At 43.3% G+C, this 18,521-nt stretch overlaps 1 protein-coding gene across 13 annotated transcripts in view; it reads left to right on the forward strand.

Annotated features, from left to right (window-relative positions):
* magi2a (membrane associated guanylate kinase, WW and PDZ domain containing 2a) overlaps nt 1-18,521 on the forward strand; it is a 288,209-nt gene that overhangs the window by 123,183 nt on the left and 146,505 nt on the right. For 12 of the 13 annotated variants that reach the window (XR_009651082.1, XM_060903818.1, XM_060903819.1 and 9 more), the window contains exon 3: nt 14,166-14,285. The exons of the other annotated variant lie outside the window; for it this stretch is intronic. Coding sequence is in view for 11 of the 12 variants with exons in the window: in XM_060903818.1 (XP_060759801.1) it covers nt 14,166-14,285 (120 nt within the window). In the remaining variant the exon portion in view is untranslated. The remainder of the gene's footprint in view (nt 1-14,165; nt 14,286-18,521) is intronic. 13 annotated transcript variants of the gene reach the window in all.

The raw sequence follows: 18,521 nt of genomic DNA on the forward strand, positions 1-18,521 counted from the left end.
TGAGTGTGAATGGTTGTCTGTGTCTATGTGTCAGCCCTGTGATGACCTGGCGACTTGTCCAGGGTGTACCCCGCCTTTCGCCCGTAGTCAGCTGGGATAGGCTCCAGCTTGCCTGCGACCCTGTAGAAGGATAAAGCGGCTAGAGATAATGAATGAATGAATGAAAACTGGAATAGCAGGAAAGTTGACAAAAAAGGAGGAAATGTGTTGTTGACAAAATCTGGAGACGATAAAAGGAAGTGTCGGGGGGGAGGATCAAAATTGGAATAGTAGGACATTTGATAAAGGAAATGTGAAGAATAGGGAAAGAGGATGGGGGAGGCTATGGCCAAATGGTTAGAGAAACAGCTTTGGGACCAAATGGTCACTGGTTCAATTCCCTGAACCAGCAGGATTGGCTTAAGTGCCCTTGAGCAAGGCACCTAACCCCCAACTGCTCCAGCAAGAGTGGTGGCGTACCTTGTGTCTGATTAGCCAGAGGAAAAACTGATGATGTGATTATCAGTTCGGGCAAGAATCCAGCCATAACTAAAACTAAATAACTAATGGAAAGAGGAACCATGTAATAAGAAACTACAAATGGGGAATCTGGGAAATAAAGTGTCCAAGAACTTTGGAAAGTAGGTGATGAAACTGGGAAGCAATTTGCCAGTCAAGGAAAACTATGTAAGAAGAAAGCTGGGGATAATCTTCCACAGAATTTGGAATAGTAATGCTAAAACTAAGGAACTGGGATAAAGGGGTCAAGGAACCTGATGGAACCTGATGGGGATAGAGAACTCTCGGAAACAAGGAGTTGAGAAAATATGGAATCTAGACAATGAGGAAGAAAGAAGAAACCTTTATTTGTCACATGCACACTTCAAGCACAGTGAAACTCATCCTCTGCATTTAACCCATCTGAAGCAGTGAACACACGCGCACACACACTCAGAGCAGTGGGCAGCCACACCAGAGCGCCCGGGGAGCAGTCAGGGGTTAGGGTACCTTACTCAAGGGCACCTCAGCCCAAGGCCGCCCCACGTCAACCTAACCGCATGTCTTTGGACTGTGGGGGAAACCGGAGCACCCGGAGGAAACCCACGCAGACACGGGGAGAACATGCAAACTCCACACAGAAAGGCCCTCGCCGGCCACTGGGTTCGAACCCGGACCTTCTTGCTGTGAGGCAACAGTGCTAACCACTACACCACCGTGCCGCCCAAGTCAACATGGAGACTAGGAAACTATTAAAAGAGTTTGGAAACAAGGAATCAAGAGAATTTGGAGTTGGTGAAAGATGAAAGGCTAGAATGGCAGGAAGTTCACCAGGAGGAAATGCGGAGAGGAAAAAAGGAGGAATTTGTGGGTTCATAGTTTAGTCTAGAGAAGAAAACTGGTGTATTAGGCAGGGCTTTGAACCGGTTCAAGGAACGAAAACGAAAACCGGGAACTTTTTCTGTTTCACATGGAACAGAAACGAAACCAGAAACTTTATTATTTTTTATGTTCCGTAACAGAAACGCTTATTAAAAATAATGGTAACCGGTTAATACCGGTTTTTATTTCGTTCCTCAAAGTTTCCGTAGCCTACAAATAAAAAAGCCATTCTTCTCCTGCGCAAGTTTCTATGACCCGCTGGGGTTCACTTCCTGTGTGACGTTCGCTGACTGAATGGAGAGAGCGGGAAGGTGGACTGCTATCACGTCTCCACGTGATTATTATCACGTGGAGACGTGAGTAAGTGCATTACTGAGTGTCTGAGCAAAGAAGAGCCTGAACGATGCAACCTCCCTATTGGCTGTTTGTAAAAATGTATCAGTTGTTGCCCTTCCTACGGGAATCATCGCGGACTCGAGGGACGAGACCTGACGAGTTAGTTCGTTGGTAGCAGAACAAAATGTCTGGACACAAATAGGGTTTTCAGAAAGGAAAGAAAATAAACGGAGGGTTGAAAATACAAAAAAGGAGGCAGAAAATGCAAAACGAGTTTTAAGGTAGGACAAATGGTTACTTTTTAAGGCAGCCCGCCGTGGCTGCAGGCTTTCAGTTGTGTCATTGAATGGTTACTTTTCTGAGGCAGCCCGCCGTGGCTGCCTGCAGGCTTATTTATTATAGCCCATTTAGTTAAAATAGTTGATATAAAATGTTTATAGTTATAGTTATGTGATGGTTGTCCTGATTTAGACTGGTGTTTTTTTTTGGGGGGGGGGTTGCGCGATGTTGTACCCGGGTCCAGATTAGGGCAGAACCGGCCCTGGCTACATTTCAGGTGTAGTTTGTTTTATGTATGTATGTACTTGCATAGATGTGTACTTGGTCTTCCAATATGGCGCCTAACAAACTCTCGCGGCGTGGTGACGTCATGCGGTAGCCCTCTATAGGGCCTGACTCGCCTTTGGTAACACACTAAACGAATTATCTTTCATTTTTGGCACTTTTTCTGTTTGTGTAGATGGGAAGACATACTGAGAATCCAAATCGCCAACATTTGAAATAATAATTGTTTTGAATTATTTCTTGTCTTATTTAATGAAGGTTGTAATAGAATTAGCCTACATTTGGCTTAAGCTGGATGAGACAGAGACATAACTTTATAGCCATTTGTTAAACAGCTGACAGGGAACGTAATTAACCGTTCCGGGAACGAAATTTTTTTTGTTCTAACCGGTTCGGGAACGTCTATTTAATGGTGGAACCCAAAACCGGAAGCGTTAAAATTCCGTTTCTGTTCGGAACGAACCAATAGGAAAAAAATTCTGGTTCAAAGCCCTGGTATTAGGAAAATACTCAAGAGGAGAATTGGGAATGAGGCATTTAAAGGAACTGGGGGATGAGAAAAAGAAACAAGGAATCAAGAAAAGTTTGAGAATAGTTAAGGGGGAATCTGGGAAACATTGAGAATGTCTCGGTGGATTCATTACAGCATCTCAGGGCTGAAATCGGGGCTGATTTGGACAAGTCCGCGAGGGGAACGGGATGAGTAAGCCTGTCTGTGGACATGAGGACAAAGTGCCACACTGGCAGTTTTATTATTTTGTTTCTTGTTGAAGTGTGTGCGCTGCATGTTTCTGTAATCCAGCCCCACAGCGCACCGCCATCAGGAGCCACGGCCATTTCCTCCCGGGTTAATGGTGCGATTAGAGTGGACACAAAGCAGCGTGCTGATGCAGTCTCTCGACATGATAACAGAGGGATTAGATGGATGACTGGAGCTGAGAGAAAGAACCGAGTAAAGAAATCGAGTGATAGAAATCACAGCCACTCGCGGTTTCATTGCTGCTGAATTCTGGACTCTGATTGGTCACAAGAAGGTGTTGATTAATTTTCTAGAACAGCAGCTCTGACAGTAGTGCAGCTACAAATCACACGTTTGTATCAGTGCACTCGTTCTAAAAACAAAGAAAAAACACAACACACTTCAGGTTGTACTGTTACAGGAAAATAATCAACTTCAGAGTGGTAACAAAACAACAACTCCATCTTTTGTTAATACACATTAAAGTTAAAAAAAAAACATTAGTAGAGAAATGGAAATCAAAACGTCTACACAAATGTATCCACATTTCTTCCATTTTTGCATATTAAATTAAATTGTGGGCGTGGCTCACATCCCCTGGTCATAATATACAGTATGTTGACAGTTATTGTTATTCGAGCCAATCGTTAGAGTTTGTTACCTTGTAACTAATTTGCAACAAAACTAATTTGCGTAAAATTGAGTTAAACCTCGCCAACTTCAATGCTGCTGCACTTCTTATGGGATTCGAGGCTCCATGCTGTGATCACAGTGTTAGCTACATTATTTTTCTAGCTAATTATGATGCGTTTACTCTTTCGCTTATTTGTTAGCAAGTGTGGTCGTGACTGACCACACACACACACACACACACACACACACGGTAACAGTGATCCTAAGGACATGGCGTTGCCTTCACTGAAACACGTTAATCGTGTTGTAGCGCAGCGTCCCGCAGGCTAAACCCAGCCTCTGAGTAAACTTTAATTGGCTCTCTATGTAATTGCACATCGTTTTACTTCCTGTCAGGAAATTAAGGCTCATAAGTGCAGAGAAAGTGGGTCAGACAGGGTAAAGCTGCTATTTTCTGACAATAACACTGATTCGAGCTTGTTCTCTCGAAAGTAATGTTAGTTAGCCTCAGGACACTAACACTGTAATTGCTTTCTGATGAACTCTGAGTAATTAGCACTGCTAGAGTGACAATAGGACCATCATAAGACTACCTGTTCAGTTTAAAGTGGGCGGGGCTAATACTGGGTAAAGTTTGCATAAGCTCTACCCCATGTGTTTGGCTCCTCCCACTTAGCTTTGATCAAAACTGTTCACATGTGAATGGTCTGATCCGAGCGAGTGAAAACTAACCCAGCGAGCGAACGCTAATCAGCAAGTGAGCGTGAATTTACCAATTAACCGCAACCCAGTGAGGGAAAACTACGTTTACTGAGTGACCGGTAACTTTTGGGTGAAAGCTAATTTTTGAGCTTTTAATTATATTTTTATCTCTTTTCTTATTTGGTAGATTTAATAACATTTATAACACCCTGATAAAAAGTGATTATATTTATTATCTGTGAGTCAGGCTAGTGTTCATCTGAAATACACCTACAGGGCGGGATAATTACCTTTAACTCCTCCTCCTTCAGTTTCTCACAGCATCCACATCTTTTCACTGGTGAGTGTCCCATTATTAGGCCAATCTCCTCTCTCACCTTCTCATCTCTCACCCTCCCATCTCTCATCCTCTCACGGTCTCATCTCATTCTCACCTTCTCATCTCTCACCCTCTCATCTCTCACCCTCTCATGGTCTCATCTCATTCTCACCCTCTCCTCTCTCACCCTCTCATCTCTCACCCTCTCATCTTTCCTCTCTCATCTCTCATCTCTCCTCTCTCACCCTCTCATCTCTCACCCTCTCATGGTCTCATCTCATCTCTCACCTTCTCATCTTTCCTCTCTCCTCTCTCCTCTCTCACCCTCTCATGGTCTCATCTCATCTCTCACACTCTCATCTTTCCTCTTTCATCTCTCCATTCTCACTCTCATCTCTCACACCTCTCATCTCTCACCCTATCACTGTCTCACCTCATCTCTCACCCTCTCATCACTCATCTCTCATCCTCTCACCCTCTCACCAACAATTCTCACCACTCGCCATCTCATCTCTCACCCTCTCACCATCTCCTCTCATCTCTCACCCTCTCATCTCATCTCTCATCTCTCACCCTCTCCTCTCTCACCCTCTCATCTCATCTCTCACCCTCTCACCATCTTCTGTCCTCTATCTCACCCTCTCATCTCAGCTCTCACCCTTTCATCTCATCTCTCACCCTCTCACCATCTCCTCTCATCTCTCACCCTCTCACCTCTCATCTCTCACCCTCTCATCTCATCTCTCACCCTCTCCTCTCATCTCTCATCCTCTCATCTTTCATCTCTCACCTCTCATCTCTCACCCTCTCACTGTCTCATCTCTCACCCTCTCATCGCTCATCTCTCACCCTCTCACCAACTCTCACCTCTCATCTCTCACCCTCTCACCATCTCATCTCTCACATCTCCTCTCATCTCTCACCCTCTCCTCTCTCACCACTCGCCCTCTCATCTCTCACCCTCTCATATCATATCATCTCTCACCCTCTCATCTCTTACCTTCTCATCTCTCCCCTCTCACGCTCTCATTTTTCACCTCTCACCGTCTCACCTCATCTCTCATCTCTCACCTTCTCATCTCTCATTTCTCACCCTCTCATCTCTCACCGTCTCATCTCATCTTTCACCCTCTCATCTCTCACCCTCTCATCTCTCACCGTCTCATCTCATCTCTGACCTTCTCATCTCTCACCTTCTCATCTCTCATTTCTCACCCTCTCATCTCTCACGGTCTCATCTCATCTCTCACCCTCTAATCTCTCACCCTCTCATATCTCACCGTCTCATCTCATCTCTCACCATCTCATCTCATCTCATCTCTCACCCTCTTATCTTTCTCACCTCTCACCCTCTCATTTCTCAACCTTTTACCTTCCACTCACCTCTCAGCCTCGGAGTGAATTCTGTTATTAATTTCACTCACAAGTGTTCCCTGTCCTCCCCTCCTTCATCTGGAGCTGAATATCGAGCTTTTTATTTCCCCCGGTGCGACAGAGTGCTGCAGGAAATTTGTTGTGTCGTTTTCTTCATAAACACAAGGAGGAGGAAGTGTGCTATACATTTCCCCATCCAGCATTTCTCACTCCCTCAGACTGGAACTATTTCCAAAAAGCTTTAGTGTTGAACTTGATTAATGACAGAGTGAGTCGCAGACACTCAGCGTGGAAAAATGTACAGAGAAAAGGTACTTCAGCAGAAAATTAAGTGCATTGTGTCAAAGTCGTATTGAAAGGCATGAAACGCACAAACTCATATTCCAGGATTAACTGAGCAGAAATTATTAGCTTTTTCAATATTTATTAAACTTTCTGCTAACGCTGTAGCTTAGCATAGCATTTGGCTTGCTAATGTTAGTTCAGCAAATCCATAAAGTCCCCATTAAGCATCTTCAGAGTTGAGATTGAATCCACACGATGATGTTTCCTTCTGAAACAGGAAGTGTCAAAGGAGTGCCATTATTTTGAAATATCAGTCTCACCATTGACTCGCACAAACTCCGCCTTCTCCCAAATGAATAAACTCCACCCATTTATTCTCAGTTGAAAAACGGAACAGTGTGCAGGAAGACATCGAGTCAGAAACATACAGACGGACCGTCTTGTTGGAGAGCAAGATACACCCCTAAGGGCGGGGCATATATTATACTTTCCTGAGAGTATTTAATTGGACGAACAGGATACAGGATGAGTCCTCAAAATATTTAGTTAAACAAAAGCCTGAGACATCAGTGTTGACTGAAGAGAGAACACAGCTGATGAGGTTAACCGTTGTAGCATCGCCGCTGAGATTTTTAGTGAGTACTCTGAAAGTCAAAATGAAAATGTAAAGAAGCTAAACATACGAAAAAGATCTTCTAATTTACAAAATAGTGCTTAAAGCAGATACGCAGAACCTTTATTTTTAAATAAATTTCTGAGTGGATAGTATCTCCATCCTTGACTCTTGTATGCTGCATAAATGGGAATAAAAAAAAATATTTTTTTGAGAGTTAAAATTGACGGCAAAGTTGGCATTCGCGCTGCCCCGCTGAGCCAGCCAGCCCTGAGTGCGTGACGTCACTGCGGTAACCGGTTTTAAGGCCAAGGCCTTTGACAGCTATAGACCAAAGTCATATAAATAAAAATTTATGGTGAAAGTAAGAAATACCGTTACCAACTTGCTCAACTAAGACTGATTTGACGTCATTGATTGTGGGTTGACTCAGGATAGATGTTATAACTTATGCAACATATGTGTACATGCATGCATTTTCACTGATAAAACGTAAAAGGCTCATTAAATAATCAGATGAACTGAGACAATCACATTCTGAAGCAAATTAAATAAAGCTTATACCGGTAACTTACACACACAATACAAGTTACATGTCTCATCTCATCTCATTATCTGTAGCTGCTTTATCCTGTTCTACAGGGTCGCAGGCAAGCTGGAGCCCATCCCAGCTGACTACGGGCGAAAGGCGGGGTACACCCTGGACAAGTCGCCAGGTCATCACAGGGCTGACACATAGACACAGACAACCATTCACACTCACATTCACACCTACGCTCAATTTAGAGTCACCAGTTAACCTAACCTGCATGTCTTTGGACTGTGGGGGAAACCGGAGCACCCGGAGGAAACCCACACAGACACGGGGAGAACATGCAAACTCCACACAGAAAGGCCCTCGCCGGCCACGGGGCTCGAACCCGGACCTTCTTGCTGTGAGGCGACAGCGCTAACCACTACACCACCGTGCCGCCCAAGTTACATGTATTAATCTAAATGCAGGTAAACAACAAGTGTTATTGTTTTGTATCCAAATGAGAGTCGCATCTTACCCGTCTGTGTTCTCGCTTCTTGAAGGCCGATCTTGTGGCCCATTGTTTTGAAACAATCTGACTTTCAGTTGTTCGTTCAGTTCTCCATTCATTCGCTTTTTCCACGTAAAGGCGAGATATTGCTGCTGAGGCGAGCATATCAAGTGGAGAAATCAGACAGCTAGTCCACTCATTCTCCATTTTCTCCATACTGAGTACTCCGCCATTACTGCTCGGTTCAGGCAATTACTAAAACCCGGGACGAGATGTCACCGGTTTTAGCAACAACCGTGGGGAGGTCACTGCCCGAGTGATAATATGTCACGTCCCATTCTGTCCCAGGTGCACCCTCTTTCAATACGGGCTTATAGCCAACGCTCCTCAACAGATCAGAGGCCTCGTACAAGTCTTCAGTAAAATGTGCAGAGCAGAAGACAGACCACTTCATAGGCGCCCAATGTGCCCGTGAACTTCTCACAAAACACGTCCAAATCTTGAGCATTCTTGGGCCATGAATGCAACATAAATCCACCTTCTGTTGTGTTGCTGCACCGTCCAGCAACACATCTATGTGGCATGGCGATAAATTAGCTCAAAATGGAGGATCGGAGTTGCAGTCAGCTCTGTGTTTTCGTATAGCGGAAATGGCGATGAGACCGATAGACTTCCTGCTGTGACGTTACGGACGTCAAGGTCATTCACTCAGACCGCTACCTATATGAATCACTTTAATCATAAAAATGACTATATTAGATTTATTGTTAACGCTTAAAACGATTCCTGTGCCATTCTTGAGGTCTCAAGGCATTTATAAACAAAAAGTGAGGCCATGGTTCTGTGTATATGCTTTAAGTACATCAGTGAAGTGTAATTACTCATGTTTCTCATTCCAGGATGAAATCAGAGCTAAACAGAGCTGTTTTATTGGACGAGCACCAGTGTTGGAAATTAGCACCTGCTACCCACCAAATGTGGGTGAACTTGCTCACCCTACCAGCTACAGTGGCGGGTAAAATAAAAGTACCGCATACAAGGAAATAATGCAATTGTAACAGAACTGTTTGTGACATTCCACAACACAGATTGAATCGTGAGTCTTCTTGTTCCACTCGGACACTTTAACGAGGACACAGTCTCCTCATTAAAGACAATCTCCTCATTAAAGCGTCTGAGTGAAACAAGAAGACTCGGATTCAACGTGGGAACTTGAGCGTCGAACGCTAACTAGCGCTAATTTGAGCATAAAACACTAACTAGTGCTCACTGGAGCAGAGAACGCTAACGAGCACTTACTTAAGCATAGAATGCTAACTAGCGCCTGACGGTTAAAGAGAATTACCTGAGGTCTCGCAGCCAAGGCTAGTGTTGCAGCAAACAAACAAAAAGTTACATCATAGGGGTTTAGAGGTCTACAGAGGAAACGTCCCAGAAGACCCAAGCCAAAGAAGCGAAGGTTGAACAACACTTTTTTTAATGAGAAGTGGAGAAAAGCCAACAACAGGGAGTTCTGTGAATGGTTAGTGGGTTTTTTTTTCTATTTGCCCAACTAATCAAATGTAACTTTCATCAGTTCACAATTGTGTGTATGTGTTTGCGCATGAGAGAGAGAGAGAGAGAGAGTGTGTGTGTATGTTAGTATTTTCCTCGAGTTTAAACATTTAACTTATTAAATAAATTTGCCTGTTTACCTAAATAATCATGCTTTAATATTGGCGCTCTTACTGTATTGTTTTTCACATGCAGTGGCTGGTAGATTTTGGATCCCACTAACCACAGTGGCAGGTGGATAAAAAAAAAAGTTCATTTCCAACCCTGATGAGCACCCAAATAGTATCACCTCAGTGGGGCGTCAATACTTTGTGCAAAACAAAAGAAAGTGTTGACTGACAGCTGGAGAATAACGGAGAATAAGACATCACACATGATTTAGGGCAGACTGATGTAAATGTGGTGTTACACACACACACACACACACACACACACACACACTGTTGATTACAGCAGCTGACTTCCTGTGGAGACACAGCGCTGATTAGAGACACTCGCACTCAGGAACACACCTCACGTCTCTCTCCTTTCATCTGTCACGCTTTCATCACATCATGACATTATCACATCACTCCTCCTCCTCCTCCTGTGGCGCGAGTGCGTGACGTGACTCACGCTGTTTTTAACGCGTCTCTGTCCTCGTCTAAGTCATGTGTGTGTTGTCAGTGTGACAGCGAGAGATGGGCATTGCAGCGTCCATCACATCCACACACAGAGACACTGAGACATGAGACACAGAGACATTGAGGCACTGAGACACCGAGATACTGAGACACCGGGACATTGAGACACCAGGACACTGAGACACAGAGACACCAAGACACAGAGACACCGGGACATTGAGACACTGGGACACTGAGACACAGAGACACTGCGATACAGAGACATTGAGACACCGAGACACGAGACACAGAGATATTGAGGCACTGAGACACTGGGACATTGAGACACTGAGACACTGGGACAATGAGACACCGAGACACTGTGACACAGAGAGACAGCGACAGAGAGACACAGAGAAATAGAGACACTGAGATATGGAGACACTGAAACAGAAAGGTACTGAGACATACAGACACAGAGACACTAAGACAGAGACACTGAGACATACAGACATTGAGGAAGTGTTTATCTTCTCTACAGCACCGTTTTAGAGAAACACACAGCACGCACTTTCTTCCTCTTCACTTTCATTTCTCTTTTCTTCTGACTGATCTCCTTTTTTCCTCTACTCATCTTCTTCTTATTACTCTTTAATGTCACCCTCATCCTCCCCCTCATTCTTTTCACTTACTCTATCTTATTCTTCTCTTACAGTTCTTCTTCTTCTTCCTTTTTCCTGTTCTTCTTCCTATTTCTTATTAATCTATCATTCTCTTCTTCTTTCTTCTTCTTCTCTTACGTTCCACTTCTTCCTTGGCTTCCTCTTTTGTTTCTCCTACCATCACCCTTCTTCTTCCTCTTTTCCTTTATTCATTTCCTCCCAACATTCTTCTGCTTCTCTAGGTTCCACATTTCTTCCCAAGTTCCACTTGTCCTCTGACCCTTCCATTTATCTTTTCTTCTCATTCTTATTTCCTTCCCATTCACTCCTTTTTTCTTTCCATCGCCTTTCTCTACAATTCCTCTTGTTCTTTACCGACCACTCTTCTTCATATGTCCTTACCTTACCCCTTCTTCTTTTGTCCTCTTTCCTTCTCTTTTTCTTCTTCTCCTTCCATTTTTTCCTTTTCCATTCCTTTACTTAACCTCCTTCCTCGTCCGGCACTTTTTCTTCCTTTTTTCCGCTTCCACTTACTTACCTGTTTTCCCTCTTTCATATTCCCTCTTCAGTTCCTCATCACATTACTTTTATTCCTCTTCTTCTTCTTCTTCTTTCACTTCATCTTCCTCGTCTCTTTCCTTCCTCGTGCTGCTTTTGCTTTCACCTCCCCTTCTCCTCTTCCTTCTGTTTCTTTTCCCTCTGCCCCTTTCTTTCTGCTATTTTTCTATTCCCCCTTTCTTTTTGTCACTCACACTTTTTATACTCTTCATTCATTCATTCATTCATTCATTCAGGAAGCGCTTTATCCTGACCATGGTAGTGCTGGATCTGGAGGTTATGCTGGGAATACCGGGAGTGAAGCAAGAATACACCCAGGAAACTGGAGAACCCAGAGGGAAATCTACATGGAGAACATGTGAAACTCCACTCTAACAGGAACCTGAGTGCTCTCTCTCTCTCTCTCTCTCTCTCTCTCTCATTCTCTCTCTCTCTACCTCTCTCTCATGTCCATGTCAAGTGATAACAGTGGATACAGCAGGATAAACAGCTCAGTGCTGTTGTTGTGTGTGTGTGTGTGTGTGTGTGTGTGTGTGGTTGAGCTTCTTCGTGTTCTTATGGAGAACATCACTCTCTCTTCTGTGTCTCTTTTTCTCCTCTGTTTGATGGTCCTGTGCAGGTTCAGTAAACAGGACGTTGTTGTAGAAGGAAGCTGTTTCCTGCCTGCAGAGGAACTGAGCGCAAATTAGAAAAGGAAGACTTCAGCATGAATCACCCTGCAGGGACTCAGTTATCCCCGTTGGCATGTTTATAAATACTCACAGAGCCACACAGTGTTTAACTGAGGACATAAACAGTGTTTAACTGGGGACTCACGCAGTGTTTAATTGAGGATTCAAGCAGTGTTTAACTGAGGATTCACGTAGTGTTTAGCTGACGATTTACACAGTGTTTAACTGAGGACTCAAACAGTGTTTCACTGAGGACTCACGCAGTGTTTAACTGAGGACTTACACAGTGTTTAACTGAGGACTCAAACAGTGTTTAACTGAGGACTCAAAGTGTTTAACTGAGAACTCACACAGTGTTTAACTGAGGACTCATGCAGTGTTTAACTGAGGACTCAAACAGTGTTTAACTGAGGACTCATGCAGTGTTTAACTGAGGACTCAAACAGTGTTTAACTGAGGACTCATGCAGTGTTTAAGTGAGGACTCATGCAGTGTGTAACTGAGGACTCAAACAGTGTTTAACTGAGGACTCAAACAGTGTTTAACTGAGGACTCATGCAATGTTTAACTGAGGACTCATACAGTGTTTAAGTAAGAACTCATGCAGTGTTTAACTGAGGACTCAAACAGTGTTTAACTGAGGACTCATGCAGTGTTTAACTGAGGACTCATGCAATGTTTAACTGAGGACTCATGCAGTGTTTAAGTAAGAACTCATGCAATGTTTAACTGAGGACTCGTGCAGTGTTTAAGTGAGAACTCATGCAGTGTGTAACTGAGGACTCAAACAGTGTTTAACTGAGGACTCATGCAATGTTTAACTGAGGACTCATGCAGTGTTTAACTGAGGACTCAAACAGTGTTTCACTGAGGACTCATGCAGTGTTTCACTGAGGACTCATCCAGTGTTTAACTGAGGACTCATGCAGTGTTTCACTGAGGACTCATGCAGTGTTTAACTGAGGACTCATGCAATGTTTAACTGAGGACTCATGCAATGTTTAACTGAGGACTCATGCAGTGTTTAAGTGAGAACTCATGCAATGTTTAACTGAGGACTCGTGCAGTGTTTCACTGAGGACTCATGCAGTGTTTAACTGAGGACTCATGCAGTGTTTCACTGAGGACTCATGCAATGTTTAACTGAGGACTCATGCAGTGTTTAACTGAGGACTCAAACAGTGTTTCACTGAGGACTCATGCAATGTTTAACTGAGGACTCATGCAGTGTTTAACTGAGGACTCAAACAGTGTTTCACTGAGGACTCATGCAGTGTTTCACTGAGGACTCATGCAGTGTTTAACTGAGGACTCATGCAGTGTTTAACTGAGGACTCATGCAGTGTTTAACTGAGGACTCATGCAATGTTTAACTGAGGACTCATGCAGTGTTTAAGTAAGAACTCATGCAATGTTTAACTGAGGACTCGTGCAGTGTTTCACTGAGGACTCATGCAGTGTTTCACTGAGGACTCATGCAGTGTTTAACTGAGGACTCATGCAATGTTTAACTGAGGACTCATGCAGTGTTTAAGTAAGAACTCATGCAATGTTTAACTGAGGACTCGTGCAGTGTTTCACTGAGGACTCATGCAGTGTTTCACTGAGGACTCATGCAGTGTTTAACTGAGGACTCATGCAGTGTTTAAGTGAGAACTCATGCAGTGTTTAACTGAGGACTCATGCAGTGTTTAAGTGAGGATTCATGTAGTGTTTAGCTGAGGATTTACGCAGTGTTTAAGTGAGAACTCATGCAGTGTCCTTATTAATTCTGTAATTCCTTTTGTTTTATGGGCTGATCATGTGACCTCTCTCTCTCTCTCTCTCTCTCTCTCTCTTTCTCTCTGAAAATACAAATAGATAAGTATATAGCGAAGCTGTGAGACAAGTGTAGAGACGTACACACTGATGGATGGGTGTGTCCAGGGCGGAGCTGAGACACCACCTGTACAATATATGAACACACACTGATATGCTGCAGTGCATTGTGGGATTTTATGAGCACACTGCAGTTTCTGCCTGACAAATATAAAATATTCAAAAATAACATGATGTTTAATGTGTGTTTTTGGAAGAAGGCTGGAAAAAACAGGAAATAAATATGAAGCAACATTTTTGTACAATAATGAAATGGGAGAAGGACTGAGAGTGGGCGTGTCTGATCCACAGGCACCACCCGGCCGCCTAAAGAGGGAGAGGTGCCAGGAGTGGACTACAACTTCGTGAGTGTGGAGCGTTTCCTGGAGTTAGAGAGAAGTGGAGCTCTGCTGGAGAGTGGGACATATGAAGGTGTGTTCACACACACATACACACTGTACTTAATGTTTTTCTTTTGTTAAAAGCTTGGCTTGAGTCTGAGGTCTGAGCGCACGACAAACCAAAGTCTAAAACAAACAAACAAAGATTTTATTTCATTTATTTTTTTTACTTATTTTTTCAGCTTTGTGGCATCAAGACTCTTCATCATCATCTTCATCGCCCCACACAGAGATGCTACACTAGATTCATTCATTAGATGTCCAATAAACTCACAACTTTAAAATATAGATCACTTCATTAAATATTTAAATGTGAAATATATTATTTATTAGTTAGTTAGTTAGTTAGTTAGTTAGTTAGTTAGTTAGTTAGTTTATCCTCACTTTCTTTCTTTCTTTCTTTCTTTCTTTCTTTCTTTCTTTCTTCATGTCTTTATTTATTTATTTCTCTGTCTTTTCACCTTTCTTTCTTTCTTTCTTTCTTTCTTTCTTTCTTTCTTCATATCTTTATTTATTTCTGTCTGTTCTGTCTGTTCACCTTCTTTCTTTCCTTTTCTGTTTATTTCTATCTTTTCACTTTCTTTCTTTCATGTCTATTTATTACTCTGTCTTTGTCTTTTCACCTTCTTTGTTTATTTATTTCTCTTTTTCACTTTCTTTCTTTCTTTCTTTCTTTCTTTCTTTCTTTCTTCATGTCTATTTATTACTGTCTTTGTCTTTTCACCTTTTTTGTTTTTGTTTATTTCTGTCTTTTTCACTTTCTTTCTTTCTTTCTTTCTTTCTTTCTTTCTTTCTTTTTCTTTCTTTCTTTCTTTCTTTCTTCATATCTTTATTTATTTCTCTCTGTCTTTGTCTTTTTTACCCTCTCTCTCTCTCTCTCTCTCTCTCAGAGGATTGTGGGTAGTGGGTGAGTGTGCAGGTGTTGGGAACGCACCCCTGACATTTTTTTTTCACTTTTCCCTGTTTATTTCCCTGTTTACTTTTTCTTCAAATTCCTTCATTAATTCTTTGAGTTTTTTATTTAAAGTGAAGTTGGTCATCTGTGATCTGACTTCACTCATTAAAACTTGATCCAGAATGGAATTAAACGGAGATGACTCCCCCTGACCCTGAGACTCGGGTGTAAGAGCCCGCTGGATGACTCCGCCCCCCTGAAGGGTCCTGACTGCACTCAGCGATCAGCTGGAGGGTAAAACCTCAGCTCAGCCTCTCGGACCAATCAGTCTGTGGTGGTTTTTCTCTCAGAAGCTGAAAGGGTTGATCATGTGATCACAGAAGAGTGAATGTTAAACGTACCTGTGGTTCCACTTTCTGGAGGTTCAAAAGAAATCGTGTTCTCATGTGCCTCCTTTTATTAAAAATGAAAGTGTGCTTGAGCGCGAGTTAACAAACAGCACAGATCAGAATGATGTAGCTGGGTTTAAAAATCTGCTCATTAAACACGTCATGGCTTTCCTCGGCTTCACCTCCATGATCCTAAACACACAGCATGAGCTGCTTCATCTCTCTTTAAAGGAAAAAGATTACACACTTTTATCAATTCAGAGCAGATGAGATGTTTTGTGTGTGGTGAACACGGCCGTGCCAGACAGATGTGTCCTCATTACAGGACAGCAGCTAGACCGAAACAGAGATAAACCCGGCAGCCGAGTGAGTGAGTGAGTGACCGACCGGCAACAACTGAGGATGAAACATCCAACAACACGACTAAACCCTCTGCTGAAAATGTTAAAATGCAGGAATGGCCTCCTCCAACCCCCTCACCGGCTCCGCCCTCATCTCAGAGCAGCCCGAGTGGAGTGAAGAACGCTTGCTGCCCTTTCATCCAGAAGCTGATCCTGATGTTATGGTTGAAGCTGAGTCAGAGGAGGAACCACAGGGAACCTCAGTGTGATCATGAGTCAGAAAAGGAATCAGACGATACAGAAAGTGGTTCTGATCCAGACTTGGATTCTTCTGAGGTGACAACCAGGTTATGCAAAACTTTTAACAGTTCACAGCTTTATTCCACGGCGGCACGGTGGTGTAGTGGTTAGCGCTGTCGCCTCACAGCAAGAAGGTCCGGGTTCGAGCCCCGTGGCCGGCGAGGGCCTTTCTGTGTGGAGTTTGCATGTTCTCCCCGTGTCCACGTGGGTTTCCTCCGGGTGCTCCGGTTTCCCCCACAGTCCAAAGACATGCAGGTTAGGTTAACTGGTGACTCTAAATTGAGCGTAGGTGTGAATGTGAGTGTGAATGGTTGTCTGTGTCTATGTGTCAGCCCTGTGATGACCTGGCGACTTGTCCAGGGTGAACCCCGCCTTTCGCCCGTAGTCAGCTGGGATAGGCTCCAGCTTGCCTGCGACCCTGTAGAACAGGATAAAGCGGCTAGAGATAATGAGATGAGCTTTATTCCGCATCACAGATTAATCTTTTATAGATCTGACAAAAGTTCCCCCCAACCTGCTATGCTTTACTTGTTCTGTTACACAGCAATGCCAGTCTTGGAGAACTCGACAAACAGAACCGTAAATCACCTGAATAAACTCATGCTAAAATTTAAAACCATGATCCAACACAAGTTCAAAAAGAACACCCTTTTTATAAAAAAAGGAAAAGAAACATCATGCTTCTAGTGCTAGTGTTAGTGCTTCTCTATCTGCTCAGCAGCATGGCATCTCGAAACCTTTCACATAAACGAGTGCCGTCGTGCTGAAAAACGGTTCGGTCTGTCCAGTTTTCTGCTTCTAAAAAAAAAACAAAAAACACATCACAAGAAATGCACACAGGTATAAATAATCAGAAATAAGTGAGTGGAAAGGTCAGTGTTTTCTCATCCGTGGCTCCCATGTTGGATGATATACAAATCCGGAATGCTGTCTTGTGCAAACAGTAACTGTGATCTATCTCTGACTTTCCTGAAATATTCTGATTCTCTGGAGTCGTCTCTCTGCCAAGTCAAGACTCAGAGAAAAAGTTGAAATTTGTAGCTTTGACCTGTACAGTGCCTTTGCAAAAGTATTCATCCCCTTTGGTGTTTGTCCTGTTTTGTCGCATTACAGGCTGGAATTAAAATGGATTTTTGGAGGGTTAGCGCCATTTGATTTACACAACATGCTGACCACTTAAAAAAAAAAAAATTTGCATCTTTATTGTGACACAAACAATAATCAAGATGAAAAAAAAAAAACAGAAATCTGGAGTGTAGGTGCAATAGGCTTATCGAATCAGTCTCATGTAAAAAGGGATCAGTCTGATAAATTCATTAATCGTTAATTCAAGTGTCTAATAGTTTATAGCTAAACTAGTAAAATCAATGGAATAACTTGGTGAATGAATGAATGAAGCCTTTATTGTCACGTAGTCACAAGTACTAGTGAAATTAGCTGTCAACCCGTCCGTACACATACATACATACAATTGACACAGGGGGAGTAGATAGGACAGGAAGACAGGGATGAAAAATACAGAGTAACATGAGGGGAGGGGAGGGGAGGGGAGGGGAGGGGAGGAGAAAAAAAAAGCAACCCCCACACTATGCTCCTATGGGGAGTACAGTGTGGGAACGTTAAAAAAAAAAAACACCTCAGCACATAAGCACAAAATAACACAATACAACACGAAAACTCAGGACTCAAGGGAAAGGGGGGTGAGGGAGGGCGCGATCATGGGAGGGGTGAGTAGACGCATTCTTTTACACGACTACTCTGTTTGTCCATTCTGGTCTCCGTATCGATCCAGTTTCCTTTGCAAAGCCAAAAGCTTCTCCATGATGATGTCCATGTTGCAGTTCAAGTTCTGAATAGCCACAGTCTGAGTGCTGACAGCTCTGCCCACCGCTTCAATCATGTCGGGCAGCTTTATGGGGCTTTGGACAGCTGTCACCATTTTCTGATTTCCTCGATAAACCAGGGCAATGCCTAATCCAATCAGCAAAAGTCCTGTAATCATGGTTCCAAATAGGTAGATGTCTTCAATGTCCTCCACAGAAAGAACCGCCAGGCACACGACCCGCCACCTCTCCCACGCATCCATCGTATAGCCAGCTGCGAACATTCCGGCAGGACAGGCTGGTTCCCCCGAACCCAGGCTTCTCGTCGAGAAGACTGTGTCAATAGCGTGAAGAGACCAGTTTATCAATTCCATGATTTTAGTTTGGAGAGCAGTGTGGAGAGAGTCTCTCAAAAGTATAGACAATAGACAAACGAGACAGCAGAAGCAAAGCAGGAAAGATAAGGGGAAGGAGAGGCAGAGAAATGCGACCGCCTTCCGTGAGAGCACGGAGAAGAAG

This window comes from Neoarius graeffei, chromosome 21 (genome assembly GCF_027579695.1).
Source record: "Neoarius graeffei isolate fNeoGra1 chromosome 21, fNeoGra1.pri, whole genome shotgun sequence".
NCBI classification, from domain to species: domain Eukaryota; kingdom Metazoa; phylum Chordata; class Actinopteri; order Siluriformes; family Ariidae; genus Neoarius; species Neoarius graeffei.